The sequence below is a fragment of the Micromys minutus genome (assembly GCF_963924665.1).
Source record: "Micromys minutus genome assembly, chromosome: 5".
In the NCBI taxonomy this organism is placed as follows: Eukaryota; Metazoa; Chordata; class Mammalia; order Rodentia; family Muridae; genus Micromys; species Micromys minutus.
The window spans coordinates 48,923,475-48,944,696 of NC_137974.1; the positions used below are offsets into that span (position 1 = coordinate 48,923,475).

The 21,222-nt window shown below is 40.6% G+C and overlaps 1 protein-coding gene and 1 pseudogene across 2 annotated transcripts in view; one reads left to right on the forward strand and one right to left on the reverse strand.

Annotated features, from left to right (window-relative positions):
- Positions 1-971: 971 nt before the first annotated feature.
- The window catches only part of ERCC5 (ERCC excision repair 5, endonuclease), a 42,789-nt gene continuing 22,538 nt past the window's right edge, over positions 972-21,222 (reverse strand). Inside the window, exons 8-15 of the mRNA XM_080916669.1 lie at positions 20,066-21,133; positions 14,095-14,336; positions 13,635-13,754; positions 13,291-13,504; positions 11,460-11,604; positions 7,001-7,203; positions 3,628-3,710; positions 972-2,146 (exon numbers count right to left, since the gene is read on the reverse strand). Of these exons, the coding sequence (XP_080772795.1) occupies positions 1,598-2,146; positions 3,628-3,710; positions 7,001-7,203; positions 11,460-11,604; positions 13,291-13,504; positions 13,635-13,754; positions 14,095-14,336; positions 20,066-21,133 (2,624 nt within the window). The 3' untranslated portion in view covers positions 972-1,597. The remainder of the gene's footprint in view (positions 2,147-3,627; positions 3,711-7,000; positions 7,204-11,459; positions 11,605-13,290; positions 13,505-13,634; positions 13,755-14,094; positions 14,337-20,065; positions 21,134-21,222) is intronic.
- LOC308420580 (small ribosomal subunit protein eS7-like) lies at positions 17,109-17,671 on the forward strand (annotated as a pseudogene). Its single transcript has one exon. The product of its transcript is annotated as a small ribosomal subunit protein eS7-like (transcript).

A 21,222-nucleotide genomic window follows, 5' to 3' on the forward strand; every position in this document is an offset into this window, starting at 1 on the left:
TTTTTAAATAAAGTTGTAAGAAAAAAAAGGGTGGGGGCTCAACATCCCTAGTAATCAGGGAAATGCAAATCAAAACAACCCTGAGATTCCACCTCACACCAGTCAGAATAGCTAAGATCAAAAACTCAAGATGACAGCAGATGCTGGCGAGGATGTGGAGAAAGAGGAACACTTCTCCACTGTTGGTAGGGTTGTAAGCTGGTACAACCACTCTGGAAATCAGTCTGGCAGGTCCTCAGAAAATTGGATATAGTCCTACCTGAAGACCCAATCATTCCCCTTCTGGGCATATACCCCAAAGATGCTCCAACATACAATAAGGACACATGCTCCACCATGTTCATAGCAGCGTTATTTATAATAGCCAGAAGCTGGCCTAAACCTAGATGTCCTTTGTTAGATGAATGGATAAAAAATTGTGGTATATTTACACAATGGAGTACTACTCAGCCAATAGAAACAATGACTTTATGAAATTTCTAGGAAAATGGATGCATCTGGAGAATATCATCCTGAGTAAGGTAACCTAGTCATAAAAGAACAGACATAATATGCAGCCACTGATAATTGGATACTAGCCCCAGAAAGCTCTGAATACCCAAGAAACCACTCACAGACCATATGAAGCTCAAAAAAGGAAAGACCAAAAAGTGGAAGCCTCAGTCCTTCTAAGGAAAAAAAAAAAAAAGAAAAAAGCAACAACAAGTGTATAGCACCCACTCAGAGTGGGGTACACCTAGACCTTAAATCATTAATAAATCAAGAGCTAAGAAGATAGCCTTGTGGCAATTTTTGGTATTTAAAAATCATTATGTTCAATATATACACACCAAGAAAACTTTGACTATTTCCATGTTATGTTTTGTTTTACATGTACTTTATGCTTATGGTAACAAGTAAGATTTCAATGCATACTATCAAACCTTGAAAAAAATCAAGTACTGACAAAATTATATTCATATATAGTTTTATTCCAAAATGCTCTTAAAAATCTGTACATGTATCTCTCTTTTGTTTAAATAAAGTTGTAAGGAAAAAATGCATATTGTAAATCACAGAACAAACAAAGGAAACAAAAAAAAAAGAGTTGCCTTGGTCATGGTGTCCATTCACAGCAGTAAAACCCTAAGACACTCTTCTTCTTCCTTCTCCTCTTCTCTTCTCCTCCTCTTCATCTTCTCTCTTCACTCCACTCTCTCCCCATCCCAGGCTCCCTAAGCCAATAAAACCTTCCACATGAGTGAGAGCTGCAGCTGGTGTGATGTGTTCAGGATAGTGCTGCAGTCTAACAGATATAGATACATGTCTGCCCTGTAATGGTAACCAGATAAACTGCCCTAGCAATATGTACACAACAGTTTGACCAGAACATACATACCATGTTTCAGTTTTGTGTGCAGATAACAATATGGACAGTAAAACAGATATTTTTATGTAATGTTTTTCTGTTCTTTGATTTTTAATAAACTTTAGAAATTAAAAGAGAAAAACTACACATTCAAAACAGAGGTTATACAAATAGGTTTAAACTTATGTTCTCAATGCATATTCATTGCAAGCACTGTTTTTCTAAATTACTTTTTTTTTTCTTTTTTAATTAGGTTTTCTTTTTCCTTCTCATCTTCTTTAGTTTCCCTTTTTGCTTCCCAAATACAGGTCTAGCAGTTACTAGGACAGCCCTGCCTTTGTCTTCACCATCCTCACTGGAGCTACTAGTGGACATATAGCCATCCCTTCCATGAGGAGGATCTCTCACTAAGTCAGGCAAATCTGAGCAGCTGACTTTTGATGACACGGCTGCTGTTCTCTGTCGTGCACTCATCACAGATGAACCTTCTGCATCCTCACTTGAAGACTCCTGGGGTGACTCTGAGAGGGAGGGGTCCCCTAGAAACCCACCACTTCCTGAAGGCCTCCTTCTTTTGGGGACTGAAGTCTCTCTTGTGTATGGTAGCCTTCTTTTCTGGGTGCTTTCTTTTGCTTCATCCAGGGTTTCGGTTGCTGTCTTCAGCTCATGAGCCGCCTCTTCCCTTTCTTTCCTTAGCATACATGACACTGCTCTGCTCAGCCTATGGCTCTTTATGAGTTTGGCATCTTGTTTTTCCTGTTGAGCTAGTCTAAAAAAGGAATCAATCCGTAGCTGGGTCTAAAATAAAATAAAGCAATAAATCAGGTAAGTGAGTCATTTCTACACAAAATCAACAAGTTGAACTCTGGATTATTAGTTCCAAGAATTTGGAATTATGGCTTTCAGAAGGCAATTCAAGCTGATTTGTTTGCCTTTTTTTTTTTTTTTTTTTTGGTTTGGTTGTTTTTTTTTTTTTTTTTGTTTGTTTGTCTTCACAACAACTGTATCCTCTTTTTTGGCAGCAACATAATTTCACAGAGTCTGTGCCTAAGTCATTCAATGCCTTTCTTTTAAAATCATTATCATCATACAGTACCTTCAAGGGACAAGTTCACTGATGCATTAGGAGCCATTAAAAGTCACACAGGAAAGGTCTTGAATTCAGAAAATCCACTGTCGAGAGATACTCTTAAACCTTGTGTGAATTATGGCATTATGCATAACTACTTGAAAACAAAACACCCAACAACATAGAAAAAGCCAATGTGAACTTTGGTGGACTGTAAGCTGGGCCTCTGAATCTATGAAAAGCAATGCAATTCACAGAAGATGTATATGCTTATGAGCCATGTGGAAGAAGAAACCCACTCTCTCATTAGGGATTTATGTACAGGAGCAAATTAGTATGGGAAACAAAAGAAAATAAACAAAGGAAACACACCTCGAAAGAAGGTAGTGGCTTTAATCTACTATCATTACTTTCTAGACTACCTTTGCTTTTGAGAGAGAAAAATTTTGCCCTGGAAAGGAAATGTATATTACATTGGCATTTATCTGAAATTAATGAATAACTGAAATTATTTTCATTCTTAGTAGGCTTCTATTGCTGGTAGGTAAATATCATCAGACAGGCAACAGGAAGCCCATGGAAATAGTTTTTAAATCACTGCCCATTGGGATTTTTTTCCCCTAAATTACCCAAATTTAATGGAAACTGATTTCATTATCTTAAAGACTATAGTCTCATTTCCATTTGCCTGTATGTTTCATCAGTGGCCTCTGAGATGGGGGAAAGCTTATCTGATATGAACAGGACACATGGATAAGACGAGCACACACACCCATTTGGAAACACTGAATGCCATATGAAAGGGCATTTTACTCATCAAAAACCTCTCTTGCAGAAATGTTAGTATATAGACAAGATCTAAGTTATAATTAAAATGTTAGTGTTTGACGAAATTGTTTTGGGTGAATATTACCTGGGCTTTTAAAAACTGAAGATAGCTCCAAAGGAGCTATCTTAAACATATTAAACATCTTAAACATATTACTATGAAGTCATTTATTAGACTAGAACTTTTTTCAAAGTTAGCAAAACAAGGACACTGCAGCACTAACACTAACAAATGGACTTGGGATCTAACCTCTTCTTCTGTTTCACACTGTTTTTAAGGTGTCATCATTTCAAGCCTTCACTACTTGCACTGAAATAGGAGTTAACTGGACATTAACTAACTGCAGTCATCACTCTGGATATAAAGAAAATCCACAGTTACCTGCTGGACATTCAGATGCTTTAGTACTGGATACAGGGATTCATCTGTCTTCATCCTGTTCCAGCCAAAATACCTCTGACAAAATGTGCTGCAAGTTAAGTTTTTAAAAGAGACTTGACAGGTAATAATAAATATAATAATAATAACTTATATTTGTTATAAATTATTATTATTATTATTATCCAAAATCCAACAATTGTTGCCATTCCCTGTATTTCCCAGAACAATTGTTTTTATAAAGATTAAAATAGTCAGATAAAAGGCTGGAAAAACAAGCCACTACAACAGATCATCTTGCAGTAAGTTCCTGATCAATCTCCAAAGGCAGAAGATACTCAAAAATTCATACCAGCGCACTGAAGACTCCTCACTACAAAGCATGGCTAACCTAGAATGAAAGCAAGGGGCAGATAGCCTATGCACTTCTTTATGAAAGGAAGTTATACTTCTGTTGAATCTATTGTAGATGTTGAAACAGCCAACCAAATTATTTTAATACACAGAATGGAAGGCCAGCAATCTTCCATATTCTTTCAGAATAATTAGTCATGCATGTTGTGGCTTCTTTCAAATTAAGATCTATACTGAAAAATACTTACTGCATATGCATGAAACCCTGAGTTCATTCCCCAGCACTGGGGGTGGGGGGGAAACCAAGACAACAACAAACCCAGGTTCCTTTTCCTCAAGTTTTAATCCCAACAGGTCTGCAGCTGGGATGGTTTACAAAGGCTTGGCCCAGGAAGTGGCACTATCAGGAGGTATGGCCTTGTTAGAGTAGGTATGACAACGTGAGTGTGGACTTTAAGACTCTAGTCCTAGCTGCCTGGAAGCCATTCTTCTCCTAGCATCCTTCAGATGAAAATGTAGAACTTTCAGATGTTCCTGCACCATGCCCCCCTGAATTCTGCCATGCTCCCGCCTTGATGATAATGGACTGAACATCTGAACCTGTAAGCCAGCCTGAATTAAATGTTGTCCTTAGAAGAGTTGCCTTGGTCATGGTGTCTGTTCACAGCAATAAAACCCTAAGACAGAAGTTGGTAGCATGTACTGGGATATTGCTGTGATAGGCCTGACCATGCTTTTGTTTTAAAGAATGTGGATTTTGGAATTTCAGATTTGGAAAGCTGTGGAATCCTTTAAGTGGTCCTTCATTGGCTAATAACCTAGCAAGAATATGGAAGACTTTGTTTCCATGAGTGATTTCAATGAACTGTGCAGACCTGGCCTAAAGGGTGTCAGTAGAAAAGAATTTCAGTATGTGGTGTATAAACTGTTTTTATGGTATTTTGGTAAAGAATGTGGCTGCTTTTTACCCTTATCTGAAGAGTATGCTTGAGCTAAGGTAAAGAGACTCAGATTAATTGCACTGACAGAGAAAGTTGCAAAATCTCCCATCATAGACTTTCTTTTCAGGTTAAGTTTCATGAAGAACATTTTAAACAAGCATAACAAGAAAGAAAAAATATAAAATATATGGTCCAAGTATTAAAGGGCCAACAGGAAGTAAAATGGAGCTAGATCCTGTGTTCAAGGATATTAAATTGAATTAAGGGGGTGGTGACCTGGGAGCAAGATCCCACGGAGCTAAATTTAGGTCCAGACTCCGTACCACATAAGTGTTTAATCCCAAGAGACATTGCCTTGTAGATTCCTGAGTTCAAGGTCAATCTACAGAGGAAGTTTCAGGACAGGCAAGATTATGAAGTGAGGGAGATGAAAAAACAGAGCTGGTAAAAGACTAAGGTGGGGGGGGGGGGGATCTTCTAATCCCAGAATGCAGTACGACTCAGCAGCTTTGGCACAAAAAAACTATGTTCCAGAGATCAATGTTGTACCTCGTGCTGCAGCTGGAATTGGTTATGTGTAAGAATCATCCAGGTGGTATTGGTTTTGAAGGTATGAAGGAGTCATGGAGAGCAGCTGAGATTAGGATGCTATGATGAAGCCTAGTTGTGGGGTGGATCCCACTGTACTGGAGATGACAGTACCAAGAACTGCAGTAGCAGTGGAGATGATCAACATGAGCTTAAAGTGTAATGACAGAGGGCAGAGCTGAAGAAGTGACACCAGACCCTTGGAGGAGTACAGAATATCATGTGTGGATCCCAGACATTGAAACATTGAAGTTGCCTTGGAGACCCCAAGGTGTCTGAGATGCCAGAGTCATGGGCTATCTGCTGAGGAAAGCTGCTAACAGGGAGTAGAAACAGCCTAGGAGAAAGAACTTTGTTGCAGTCTCTGGGTTGATGTTAAGGTGATACATTATTGGACAGTGGAGAGGTAGGCAGGGAAAAAGCTAGGAAAATGGAAAAGAAAGAGATTCCAGGGAGAATCAAGATGGAGCTGGGGAAGGAGGATCGAGATCCAAGTGATCTTAATTGGTGAAAATAGATATGAATTTTTTAATGATTTTTATAGATCCTTTTATCTCATATAGAAGAGCAGTTTGTATCTTTATCTATTGGATGTAATCTTATTTGTAGATGGTTTGTGGATTGAGAATTTAATATATAAACTTGCTTGAAAGGTTACCAAGCCTTGGAGTAATGTTTGTGCAGGGCAATGGAGAAATGGAAATCGACAGGTCGGTCATATCCACCCGGGACAGAAGCAACAGAGTTGGCAGAGTGAACTGCCTGGGAAGGGAACCATGTGGAGAGTAGGGCATTCGGGACATATGACAGAGTGCGTGTGCTCTGCTCCACACTAGAGCGGCGTCTGTTGGGGCTGATAAAAGGTTAAGCCATCCTTTTAATAATTACTGCAACAGCAGTCAATAAAGATGAAAAAGGTGTGGAGATCTGAAGAGCAGTTTCACATAAGACATGGAGATACAGAATTTGGAGTTTGCCCAGCTGGTTCCCTGTTTTGCTTTGGGGATTACAGTCAAGTGATTGAATGAATCTAAGAGACTTTGACCTTTGGACTCAATATAGTTGGGGCTGCTATAGACTACGGGGATGGAAGTCGGACTACATGTAGCTTTTTGTTATGCTATGTTTAGGTATGACACCATAGACTCATGTGTAAACAAGCCAATGGGGTCCAGGGAGTGGAATGTGATGGGTTGTATACTTTTGGCCCTGGGAGTGGCACTATTAGGAGTTGTAACCCTAGCTGCCTGGAAGCCATACTTCTCCTGGCAGCCTTCAGGTGAAGATCTAGAACTCTCAGCTCCTCCTGCACCATGCCTGCCTGGATGCTGCCATGCTCCGACCTCAATGATAATGGACTGGACCTCTGAACTTGTAAGCCAGCCCCAATTAGGCCACCTTATAAGAGTTTCATTGGTCATGGTGTCTGTTCACAGCAGTAAAACCCTAACTAAGGTAGTAGCTTAATATCCCCATAAATAGGAAGAAAGGATATTCTCTAATCTTGTCAACATCAGGCTTGCCCCACAGGAACGATCCCCTGGAGTCATCCACCACAGGCCTGAGGTAAGCATCTGCAACTGCAGGGTTGGGGAAACCAGGTGTCAACTGCAACTTCCGTAATTTTTTTTTCACTTTGGTGTCACAGGGATTTCCTGTGGCTTTCTTGTTATTTTGAGCTTCATGCCACCACTCTCTGTAAGATAAGAGGAGCAATTACTTATGAAACAAGGAGGTGTTACGGTTACCGCACTAGCAAAGCATACTGAGTATCTGTCCTAAATTCACCCCCTAAAGAAAGAGCCAGGCATTGCAATGGAAGATGGAAAAAGTAAGGCTGAGTCTCTCAGCCAGGCTGTAAGGAGACAGTAAGAAGTAGCCACGATGGTAAAACTGAAGGACACATGCCTGGCAGAGAAGCTGCTGTCACTGCTCCCCCACCTCCAAGAGATCTTGAGCTTATTTGCAAACAGAGGCCCAGGATCTTTAGAGCTCCTTCTCTTCTTAAATAAACCTTAGCATTTTGGGTAAAAATCTCTCTCAAATTTAAATGCTACTGGGATAAAAACAATTTTTTAAATAATAAAATAAAATAAAACCCACAGGTGGTACGGAGGGCTCTGCTCTATTCCTACCCATTTTCTAAACTTTCCTTCTGCCTTCATCCGATACCTGAGTTAGACAGAAATGAGACTCAGTCTGCCTTCAAGAAGCTCCAACATCCCTGAACACAAGGGCATCTTTTAAAGGAAACACTACTACAATCTAAATCACACAATGACACCCACAAACTGGGAGACCTCAATACCCCCACTCATGATCACCTTACAACACATGGATAGGAATCCAGACAAAAACTAAACAGAGAGACTTGTAGCTAATGGACTTAAACCAAATGGAACTAACAAATATTTATAGGTCATTTACCTAAGCACATCTATACATCGCAGAACTGTCTTCAATTGACACTGTACTAGAACACAAAGCTAGTCTCAACAGATGCAAGAAAACTGAAATAACCCTCTGCATCTTATCAGATCACCATGAATTAAAGCTGGACTTCAACAACAGAAACAACAGAAAAACTACAAATCTATGGAAACTGAACAACTCTCTACTCAGTGACCACTGGTTCAAGGAAGAAATTAGGAAAAAATTAAAGACTTTCTAGAATTCAATGAAAATTAATACACAAAATACCCAAATTTGTGGGACAAAATTAAGGCAATTCTAAAAGGGAAGTGCATAGGACTAAGAGCCTATATAAAAAGGAGTGTCAAATGCCTATCCAAACTAACAAAAAGATGGAGAGGAAAGAACTAAATGAGCAAAATTAGAAGTGAAAAGGGTGATGTAACAACAGCCATTGAGGAAATCCAGAGAATCATAAGGACATATGGACATGGACATATGAGGTTACATAAGTGAGAAGCTTCTGTGTGACAAAGGAAAATGTCATCCAGACAAAATGGCAGCCTATAGAATGGGAGATTTTTTTAACTAGCTCCACATCTGATAGAGAAATAATATCCAAAATAAATAAAGAAATCAATAAACTAGATATCATGAAAACAACCCAATTTAAAAATAGTGTACAGATCTAAGCAGAGAATTCTCAATAGAGGAATCTCAAAGGACTAAGAAACAAATTTTCAACATTGTTAGCCCTCAGGGAAATGCAAATTAAAATGACTTTGAGATTATGCTCATCAGAATGGCTGAGACCAATAACACAAGTGACAGCTCACATTTTCAAGGATATGGAACAAGGGAACACTCGGCCATTGCTGGTGGGACTACAAACTGTATAGACAGAATTGTAATTAATGCATCAGCTCCTCAGAAAGATGGGAAATGATCTACCTCAAGGTCATTTCATTCCACCACAAGGACACTTACCCAACCATGTTATCTACTGATCTACTCATAGAAATTGAAAACAACCTATATGTCCCTCAGTCAACAGAAGAATGAGTAAGGAAAATGAGTTACACTTACATGTCATAATATTTAGAACACCATTTTTAAAAAAGTAAAATCATGAAATTTGCAGGCAAATGGATGGACTCAGAAAAACATCATCCTGTGTGAGGTAACCCAGACACAAAAGAACAAATATTGGTCATGTACTTACTTATACATTAATATTAGCTGTTAACTCAATGATAACCAAGTTATAATCCATAGAACCACAGAGATTTAGATTTAAGTTTAGGTTTAGATTTAAATTTAGAGTAACTGACTAGGGGAAACTAATAGATCTCCCCATGAAAGAAAAAAAGAATAGATAGTTATGAATGGGGGCTGGTAGTGCTAGAACAGGAGGACAACATGGCCAGAGAGAAGAGAGGGGACAGACGGAGGAAATACTGAGAGGAACAGCTAAAATTAAGAACCATTTGAAGGGTAGTATAGAAACCTAATATAGTAGAAATTTTCTAAAATATATACATATATAATGACAATCTGAATGAAATTGCCAGAAAATAGGAGATAGAGCCCTAAATAGATCTCTTATCACCAAATGAGTCTTCCAGTTCCAGGATTGGGTTACATCTAGTTGAGCTGTTTTGTTACCATAGTAATTCCCAAACAACCCAGGTGTTGTCAAGGCTGCTCTGACAAACTGACAAGAAACTATTGCTAAAGATAACCCCTACACAACTTACTGAACATGGAGAAGTCTAACTGGTGCCTACATAGCCTTTACCCTATGTGCTAGCATCTTTTGTACAGGAAGGTATTCTGCATGCTACCGAAAGAGAAATATAAAAAACACCAACCCAGCAACAAACCCTTTGATCTATGACAGTTATCCTGCCTGCAAGATATACTTGGGCAATGGTGGTAGAACAAAGCTTGCAGAAATAACCAAACATTATCTAGTTTGAATACAGCCTGCTCCAGGAGATGGAACATACACCTAACACTGCTTGGGTGACCAAGAACCTGAGACTAGATAGCCCAAGAACCAACTATGAATCGTCTTAAAAGGAAAAAAAGCAATAAAATGAATCCTTTTGACAGTCTGCTTTAATTATACATTAGTGCCTTACTTAGCTATCCTCAGAGAAGCTTCCTCCTGAAGCAGATAGGAACAAACACAAAATCCCCCAACCAGACATCATATAAAAAGTGAGACCTTGAAACACTATTAAGTTCCTCCCCCTCAGGGCTCAGGGAACCCCAGAGAAAAGGAAGTGGAAGACTGTCCTTTTTCTATACATTATGCTTCCAGTCTAGTGCTTTTATGGGATTCCTGAGCATGTGAATAGTGTATCTCTGTTTCTTGTGCCTCCTCTTATGTTCTTTTCCTTCTGTTTATTAATTTTGTACATACATACGGATGTATTAGTTTTGTTTTAATTATTCAGTCTTATTATTATCCCAAAGAAGCCTATTTGCTTTCTAATGAGAGACTGAAAGGGGGCTGATCTGAATGGGAAGAGCTGAGAACAAAGGGAAGAGAAAGAATACTCAGGATAAATTATGTAAGGGTAAAAAATTCTATTTCCAATACAGAAAAAATGATGTAAGAAAATTAAATTCCACTAAGTGTGCATGCAGGCATGCATGCGCATGTCTAATAGGCGTAATGTGTATATAATTGCAACTTTTTCCAACTGATTGTAATTGCATACACCAAAATTTAAGTATAATCATTTTAATGGATACTTTGCAATGTTTATTTTTTTCATTTGTAAAAGAATGTTATTTGTAGCTATATAGTTCTTTACCAAACATGTTTGATGAGCTATTTGTCAATTTCTCTAAAGCTTAGAAGTTGCACCTTAAGTACAGCATACCTCTGGGTCAGCAAATGGGTTTTCATGGACAGTGACTTCACAGTGTAAGTTCTTGGCCCTGGACCTCAAAGCACATTTATGACTGACTTCTTTATGACACTAAACAAGTGGTGAAAATTTTCACTATCATTAGCAACACTGCACTTTGCTTCTCCACTATCCATTAAATTCCACAAGGAACCCTAAGGATGTAGAATGTAACTACCATCCTTTCCATTATTAAGGCATGCACATGGGACTCATATTGGCTACTCTACAACCATTTGAATGAACTCAGAGGCAGCTCACACACCAATGAGCACTGCAGAACTACCTTTGTGTCCCTGGACTAGGATAAAGCAAGCATGACTAAAATGAGACTAAAGAAGACCAAAAACAGATTCACCAAGAACCTAACCACAGCCATGGTCTCCAACTACTCCCTAAATGTACAATGACTTGGGACGGCTTGTGATTTTAGAAACAGATTCCCAGAAGTGGTGGCACACACCTAGAGTAGCAGCTACATAAGAAGCTGAGGCTGGAGGATTACAAGCTTGAGCTTAGCCCAAGCAACACAGTTAAGAGCGCAGTTAAAAAATGACCCATGTGTTAGTCTGAGTATTTACATGAATACCTAAACTAAAGGCATGAGGAAAAGCCTTACGAGAATTTTAGGAGTGGGTCCAAGCCTCGTCCAGGGAATTCATTGAGAATCTCCATGGCTGTTACACAGCCAACAGTTGGAATCCCTTCAGTATAATCACTGCCCAGCAGATAAGCCAAGTTGATTAATTTGTTACGGTCCAATCCTGTATAAATAGCAACAAAAAACAAACAAACAATGTGTATATATATACATATATATATATACACACACATATACAAACATACTCAAACACAAACATACACGCAAACATATAGATGATGGATGGATGGATAGATAGATAATAGATAGATAGATAGATAGATAGATAGATAGATAGATAGATAGATGTTGTTTTGTTTTTTAAGACAGGGTTTCTTTGTGTAGCCCTAGCTATACTGGACCTAATTTTGTAGATCAGGCTGACTTCAAACTCACAAAGATCTGACGGGCCTCTGTTTCCCAAGTGCTGAGAATAAAGGCATAAACCACTCTATTATTTAACATTTTTATAAAAATTATATATTATATAAACTGTATATGTTAAACCAACATCCAAAGATACATATTTAAAAATAGGTTCTTTGGGGGGGGGGGGGGCGGACAACTTCTGGATGGCTCAGCAGTCAAGAGCACTGACTGCTCTTCCAGAGGTCCCAAGTTCAATTCCCAGCAACTACATGATGGCTCACAACCATCTGTAATGGGATATGATGCCCTCTTCTGTTTGTGTCTGCAGACAACTACAAAGTACTTATATAAATAAAATTTAAAAATATATATCTTAATAAATAAATAAATGTATCTTAAAAATATTTTGTTAAATATTCTGTTGAGACTTTAAATTATAAATGTTTTATGTTAAATATTCTATATATGCTGACCTCTACATTTAGTTATCTAAAATGCTTTCTCTGACCACAAGCATATGTATTCAATTACCAACAGAGTCCTCCTGCCTGTGTACAGTGAGCCTCTCAGATTGAACTTATTTCAATTCAACTCTCCCTTCTTCTGCTCCACTCTACTACTGGCCCAAAACCAGGAATCTAGAACCCTTCCTCACATATCCTACATCTAAGACATGCACACTCCTTTCTCAGATGAACCAGACACTACAAAGTTTCAGTTTCTTCTCTCCAATATTAACTATTGTTATCACTACCCTCCTCCATTCCATTGGCTTCCTTGCTTCCCTACAACATGTATATAAACAAGGTTCTGCCTCAAGGCTTTGAAATCTTTAAGTCCCTCTGACACAATCTTTGTCAAATGTAGTTACAGTTTTCTTCCTATTTCCTGAATAAGCCTGCCCAAGGCTGCCAAAAACAAAGCCTTCTTTGATGACAACCCTGTCAGGAACAGCATGTACCCTCCTGCAGCTGCACTTCATTCTCTCTGTTTCTTTTCCCTATGGTATACACTAACTGTCAGATTACAACTTATATACATGTCCAGCATCTTTCTCTTCCAGCTATTTCCCCATGGTCAAGAATGGCTGGCACATGAGAGTCATTCTGTATGCATTTCCCAGGTGAATGAATGGATGAATGAGGGAGTAGTGATGGACCTGAGTGTCAGGAACACTCACCACGGCAGAAGCCACAGTGGCTCCATTCCCCATATTATGAAAACATCTCTAGCTCACTTAGTATCCAACTGACCTTGTCAGATGACTTAACTGCAATAAAGACACTAGGATTTTAATTTCTTAAATTTAATTTTTAGTACCCTATGACCTCCTATTTTTATTCATGCATCAAATGAGTTCTTTGAGAAGAAAAACCACATGAGGGGAATCAGGAGAGTGAACGTGTGGAACTGTGGGAAATGACCACACTCGGACTCTTACCTAATTGGCTGTAAAAGTCCACATACTGATAGTACTCTACAAACTTGTTTTTGTTAAAAAAATTCTTATAGACATGCCGGGCCCCAAACAGCCAGATATCACTATCATCAGTAATGGTTCCAGAAGTCTGATCAGTGAGGTCAAGAATGGCACACTGTGCCTCTGCTTCCATGGGAGCCTGGATGTAGGGAATGCCAAAGAGGCGCAGGAGTTCCTATAGTAAGAGAAATAACAAGCAGGAAAATGTGCTGTGGACCTTGACTACAATGGGGTGTGTCAGTATTATACAGCCCTTCTGAGAGGGAGGACAAGCCTAAAGAAGACCAAGCTAAAGTCACACTTACCTGGCTTTCCAGAAACATCTGGCCTGTTACAGAGGCAGCAATCCGATCTTGTTGCTGTTTTTGAGCTTTCAGCGAATTCTGTTCAGCTAAGAGGTTACTCTCCAGAGCATCTAGTTCCTCCTAAAACATGTTCACAGCCACAGAAAATTACAGTCATGATCCAATTGTGTTCACTTATTGCAATAAAGCATGCATTTCCTCTGGCTGAAATGACAAGCCATTTCTCCTTACAGTGTTTTTTCCACTTGGGATTTCCAGGCAAGACTGTCCCTTTCAGTTGCCTCACTACATCATATGGGAACCTAACTAAAAATCTCAGATGTACTTACATTTTAAAAGAGAGCTATGAGTAACAAGAAGATGAACTAAAAACAGCAAGTAAATGTTTATCTGGCAACTTTTAAAATCTCAAAAACCATAGGCTTGGCTTCCTTGGCCCTAAGTTAAAATGTGGTGTTACCAAATTAATATCTTGCCATTCGTTGGATGAGTCCTCAGCATCTCTATCAGCATTTCTGTGTTCTTCCGTTCCCTTGATGTCAGAGCTGTCCTGTAAAAGACACTCTGTGTCCCTGGGAGTTCCTTCCTCCAGAGTGTCTCTTGGTTCCTCTGAATCATCTTCAGAGAGATGTTTAGAAGACTCTGATGACTCGGTTTGAGGTTCACCACTGCTGACAACACTCTGCACTTCAATGAAACTTCCTGTTCAAAAAAATCATGTCACTTCATCTAAAATGAGAACATCAGAGTCCCTGTGATGTCATCAAAGCTTTCTGAACAGTCCTGGAAAATGTCAAACCCCAAAGAAAATGATTTACGTACAATCATAACCATCAGCTCACTAGCTTGTTACAGTGTACCTACCTGTCACTTCCAACCAAGCTCTTTCAATTAGACAAATTGATCTATTAGGTTTTTGGCCACTAAAAGTAAGAACCAAATGCTCAAAGATTTGTATATTAACTTTTAAAAGCTATGTTCTGTTGGCTAATGCTATTTTTAAAACTCAGAGAGGCTCTGCCAGAGCCTGACAAATACAGATGAGGATTCTCTCAGCCAACCATTGAACTGAGCACAGGGACCCCAATGTAGGAGTTAGAGAAAGGACTGAAGGAGCTAAAGGGGTTTGTAACCTCATCCGAAGAACAATATCATCCAACCAAACCCCCAGAGCTCCCAGGGACTAAACCACCAACCAAAGAGTACACATGGACGGACCCATGTCTCCAGCCGCATCTGTAGCAGAGGACAGCATGGTCTAGCGTCAATAAGAAAAGAAGCCCTTGGTCCTGTGAAGGCTTGTTTCCCAGTGTAGGGGAATGCCACGTATTGAGGTGGGAGTGGGTGGGGGAGCAGCCTCATAGAAGCAGGGGGAGGAGGGTGGGAATAAGGGGATTCTGGAGGGAAAACTGGGAAAAGGGATAACATTTGAAATGTAAGTAAAGAAAATATCCAATAAATAAAAGAAAAAATAAATAAATACTCAGAGAGAAGGCCAGGGAAACAGACTGACCTCTCCATTTTCTCCTGCAGTCCCATGTCCTTCGGTCTTATTCACAACTCTGTAGCACTTTCCTCTCTAACCCCATCCCAAACGGATCACAGAGACCTTCTCCACCCTTCCTTGCCTCTACTCATCCCAGTGTGCCAGTCTTCAACACGAGCAGCCATTCTGTGAGCACATGAGCAGGCAGGGAAGCAGGTGAGTTAACTGAGAACCTTCAGCACTCCCTCCTCCCCCACAGCCAGCTCCCTGTCCCATCCCTCTGTGTGCTTCCCTTTCTGTGCACATCTCTTCTAGACCCCACGACGTCCTTCTCATAACTCTCTCTACCCAACTGTTACTTTATCCCAGCTCCAATTCCAGCAGGCACTCCATGCTAACCCACAGACCACTCCTACCTACCCAACTAAGACAAATCCAGAAACCAGCACTATGACACACAATCACAGCAATGCTAGACTCTAGATACCAGCATAACAACACAATTAGTAACAAGCAGGGCAAAGAGGACCAAGCAAACTGCTTACACCTCTTCTCTGCTCTCTCTGTGTCTCCAGAACCAAAACACTAGTTGCAGCCTGCCCATATCTCCCATGGACCCCACAAATTCCCTACTGGCCTCCCTCCTGTCACTCAGAGTTGTTATCAGTCCCCAACTCAAATGGACTCCCCCCTGCTCAGCCATGCCTGCCAGAAAAGTCATTCCCCCAGATTCAATCCCTCAGGCTTGTCCTTTCTAATGCTATAATAGAAAATAAAAAAAAGCATCAAGGAAAAAAACAGACAAAGAAACAAAAACCCAAATTGTGGCTCCCACAGACCATCCCCTACTAAACTCACCCCACCCTACTTTTCACAATATCCCAGCTCCTAACTCAAACACCTCCTATGAACATACCAGGCAAGCAGGCCAGCAAAACCAGCAATGCACAGCCATCACACTGTCTTTAATTACAAAGACAAAACAAAAACCAGGAACAAAATACCCACCCAAAAAAGAGTAACCCAGAAATTAGCACCTAGACCTCAAACATACCTGCTTAGGTGACAGTACAGGAATACAATCAATAACAACACGGACAATATGCTTCCACTAGGCCATAGATATTGATTCCAACTGAGAGAAGCACAAGAAAAAAGTCTTTAAAACCAACTGTATAATGATTATAAAGATCCTTAAAGAGGAAATGAAAAAATACCTTGAAGATATCCAGAAAATGGTCCCAAGAAACAAACTGGAGTAGGCATTCTAATATCCAATAAAATAGACTTTCAACCAAAAGTTATCAAAAAAAGATGGGAAAGGACACTACATATTCATCAAAGGAAAAATCCACAAAGATGAACTCTCAATTCTGAACATCTATGCCCCAAATGCAAGGGCACCCACATTTGTAAAAGAAATGCGACTGAAGTTCAAAGCACCACACATTGCACCTCACGTAATAATAGTAGGAGATTTCAACACCCCATCAATGAACAGATCATGGAAACAGAAAATAAACAGAGACACAGCGAAACTAACAGAACTTATGAACCAAATAGATTTAACAGATAATATACAGACCATTTCACCCAAAAACAAAAGAATATACCTTCTCAGGGAGCTTCTCCAAAATTGACCACATAATCGGACACAAGCCTCTTTTTAGAATGTAATGAAAATGAGGGCACAGCACACCCAAACTTATGGGACACAATGAAAGCAGTGCTAAGATGAAAACTCTCAGTGCTGAATGCCTCCATAAACAAATTAGAGAGAGCATACACTAGCAGCTTAACAGCACATCTGAAAGCTCTAAAACAACCAGAAGCAAATACACCCAAGAGGAGTAGACCAGAAAATAATCAAACTCAGTGCTGAAATCAATAGCCAACATCAAATTAAATGGAGAAAAGAACTCAAAGCAACATCACTATAAAATCAACAACAGCCTCTTTCCAAGCCGGCGCTCTGTAAGGACGAAGCCATGTTCAGCTCAAGGCCAAGATTGTAAAGCCCAAGGACGAGTTCAAGTCTGCCATCTCCAAGGCACTGCTCGAGCTGGAGATGAACTCAGACCTCAAGGCACAGCTCAACATCACTGCGGCCAAGGAAATTGAAGTAGGTGGTGGTTGAAAGCCTATCATAACTTTTGTGCCAGTTCCTCCGCTGAAATCTTTCCAGAAAATCCAAGTCCGGCTAGTTCGTGAATTGGAGAAAAAGTTCAATGGGAAGCATGCAGTCTTCATTGCTCAGAGGAGGATTCTGCCCAAGCCAACTGGAAAAGCCGTACAAAAAATAAGCAGAAGTGCCCCAGAAGCTGCGCCCTGACAGCAGTGCACGACGCCATCTTCCCAAGACTTGGTCTTCCCAAGTGAATTGTGGGTAAGAGGATCCGTGTGAACCTGGAGGGCAGCCGGCTCATAAAAGTCCATTTAATTTAGACAAAGCACAGACGAACAACGTGGAGCACAAGGTCGAAACTTTTTCTGGTGTGTACAAGAAGCTCACAGGCATGTTGATTTTGAATTCCCAGAGTTTCAGTTGTAAGGAAAATGACTAAATGTCATTCATAGTAAAAAATAAATAAATAAATAAAATCAGCAACAACACAAGGAGATTCTCTATCCATACCTTTCTTCCCGTCAGCAGTGGGGACTGCCAAGGCCTGCTAACCTTAGTTTTAATAGGAAGTCAGGACGTAAGAGAGGCTGGAACCAAGGAGGGCTTAGGATGTTATAATGGAATCACAAGCATAAAGATGGATGGGCACAGAGATAAATTAGCTGTTGAGTGTTCATATGTACATGGTGTGTGTGTGTGTGAGAGAGAGAGAGAGAGAGAGAGAGAGAGAGAGAGAGAGAGAGAGAGAGAGAGAGAGAGAATGTGTGTGCAAGTGAGCAGTGCAGAGGAAGCACATTTATTTCATGGTTGTTACTGAGGAAAACAGAAAGCTCACCCAGAGGCCAGTGCCTGACTTGTAAGCTCCACTAAAAGTCAGGGCTCCTTGATAAAATCTAGGGCTACAGCAAAGTCAATATAAGAAAAACCTGAACACCCTGCCCATAAGTACAGAAATGATCAAAATGCATTTAGGAATTGTAAAGCCACAAGAGCTTGCTTGAAGGACAACCCACTCCCAGCCAAAGCAAGGACACTGTGAGCAAGTTAAGTTATAGTGTTAGACTGTAACTAAATACAACAATCCATGACAACAACAACAGATGAGAGAAGGGTCTTCCTTGCAGTAGGCCACAACTAATCAATGCCTAAGGAAGGGTGGGGTTGGCCAACACCACCTGGCAACCATCACAGTAGCTCTCAACTCAGACAGAGACCAACCAAGGATGCTGAAACGAGTCACTGGAAGTTCTGTTGGGTTCAGCATATTATCCCAGGCCCTAAATTTCTTTCCATAAAACACTGACATAGGGAGAAAGTACAAATGTGAAAATCAAGCCAAGTAACGGTAGTTCAAGCCTATGATCCCGGTACTCAGCTGATAGAGACCAAAGGGTCAGGAGTCCAAGACAAGCCTCAGCTGCATAGCCAAGTATGAGGCCACCCTAGGTTACATGAATCTCAAATAGACTAGATAGATATATAAATAGATAGATAGATAGATAGATAGATAGATAGATAGATAGATAGATAGATAGGTAGGTAGGTAGGTAGGTAGGTAGGTAGGTAGGTAGCTAGCTAGCTAGATAGATAGATAGATAGATAGATAGATAGATAGATAGACAGACAGACAGACAGACAGACAGATAGACAGGAAAATCTAACCAATTTTAAAACACAAATTATATATAAACATACACATACAATTATTGTTACAACTTGTATGGTATATAGTCATTTCAAATACTAAATTAGCAAATACATGTTTCATAAACATGAATATATGAACAAATGTGTGTGTGTGTGTGTGTGTGTACTTGTATGTGTACATTCTTTCATTATGAAATGAAGTTGAGAATGTTATGTGACTTGCCTAAGAGTACCCACCGTAGGGCAGCAGAATGGGAATGTTCCACATCGGGAAATTCCTGCTCAAGATTCTACTACCCTACTGACGGTCTTTTGGTTGCCTCTGTGGGTACACTGAAACCAGTAGAGAAACAGGTCAGTAGACAAATGCCCATAAATAAAACAAAGTGCCTTTGATTCTGGGGTGAAATGTTAGCGAGTACAAGACTGCACAAATAAATGAACTACAGGATGAGTTTCCTTCCGACACCCAGCTGTGCCCAGAGCTACGGTCATCCCACTGCCATCTGGACCCACAACCTGCCCAGAGAGCTAAACACCCAGAGCACTCACTCCTAAGCCCACAAGTGAGACCCCACTTTCTCTCCACTGACTGTCCAAAGAGAGACCCACCAGGAACTCACAGGGCACAGGAACATGGTGCTTCCTGTAACCAGATCCTTCTGGTCACTAGCTGTGCCTAGAGCTAGGGTCATTCCACTGCCATCTGGACCCACAAGAGCTAAGCACCCAGGAGCCTCTCACTCCTAAGCCCACAGACCCACAGGAGAGACAATTTGCAAATTAACTAGGAATAACAAAATACGGATCAGCAGTTAAAAATGGTTACTGCTCTTACAGAGGCCCCGTGTTTGGTTACCAGAGCACAGTTCATAACCATGTGTTAATTCCAGTTCCAGAAGATAGGATACCCTCTTCTGCCCTCCATTGGCACTACATACACAGACATATATGTACATAAAATACCCATACATGTAAAATAAAATACAATCTTAAAATCCAAAGGATAGACCAGCAAAGCAGGGCATCCCCATCCTGGTTGTAAGTCCCTAGAAAGCTCATTTATCCTTTCTTCCTGCATCCTTGGCTATAAAGCAAAACAGGGTTACACTAGAGTCTCCCGGTCCTTATAGACATTAAGTTCTCATTCCCTCACCTAAAAGGAATACCTACCATCAGACTCGCTTTCTTCAGACTCCATCTCCATTGGTCCCATGGGCTTTGGTGCTGAAATCAGCTCCTTGGCAGCAGTCTCAGGCATCTCCCGTTGCTGGATGGTTTTCCAGAAATTTCCATGTTCTTCAGCATTAGCAGACAATACATTTTCTAAGTTTCCTATTGCCTCTGAAGGGACATCAACTTTACTACCTGCTTTGGAAGCAGGATTTTGTCCACCTTTTGTTTCATCGGTACTTGAAGGACAAACGGGATTGCACTTGCTTTCAGGTAGGCAGAGTCCGTTTTGTAGCTCAGGCTCTTCGGGGTGTACGCCTACCCTCTGGTAAGAATGTGTTCTTACTGCAGGTGCCAGGGCGGGCTCCCTTTCACTGAGGTCCCCAGAGGCATAACTGCATGGAGTTTCTATGAATGCTGATGGAAGGGAAGCTGGCCTACCCTCGACCTCACACCCACTTCTTATCTTAGATGCTTCATTCACCGCATAAGTAGGAGGCATTGCTTCTTTTGGAGTCTCACACTGACAACAAGCAGTGCTGAATGAATGAGCTGAGGTTGTCTGTTCTTTTCCACTGCTAGCGCTGGTCACACACTCCTTTCCCTCAGTCACACTGGGTAAAAGAGGTACTGGTTCAGATGGCATGCCTCCACCCTTTACTGCAGTTTCATCGACATGCTCCTGGTCCAGACAATTTCCAAGCAGCATCTTCACTGCTAGAGCATCGCTGCTGGCACACACTTTCTCATCTTTATCATCACCCAGAGCTTCCTGAATAACTGCACGGGTCTGTGGTGACACAGAGCCTGCATCTGCAGTGGCACATGAGTTCCTCTGCTCAGACTGCCTTCCCTCTCCACTCTCTGGCTCCTCTTCAGAGCTACTTCCCAGAATGGCTGCTTGAATAGCCAGTAAAGTTCTTGGAGAGGGTGGTGTGGCCTCTGGCTCTCTCTCTGGCTTCACTTTCTCATTGGGTGATGACTTCAGGTTGAAAGACACACTATGTCCTTTGCTGGAAGAAGGAAGAGATTCTGAATCCACATTCACGATGTTCTTACCTTGAATACCTGAAAGAAAGCAAAGCATTTCTCACTATGCAGTTCACAGTGTGAGTGTATTTCTGGGAAGATGAGCAAGAGAATCCTGGATCATAAAT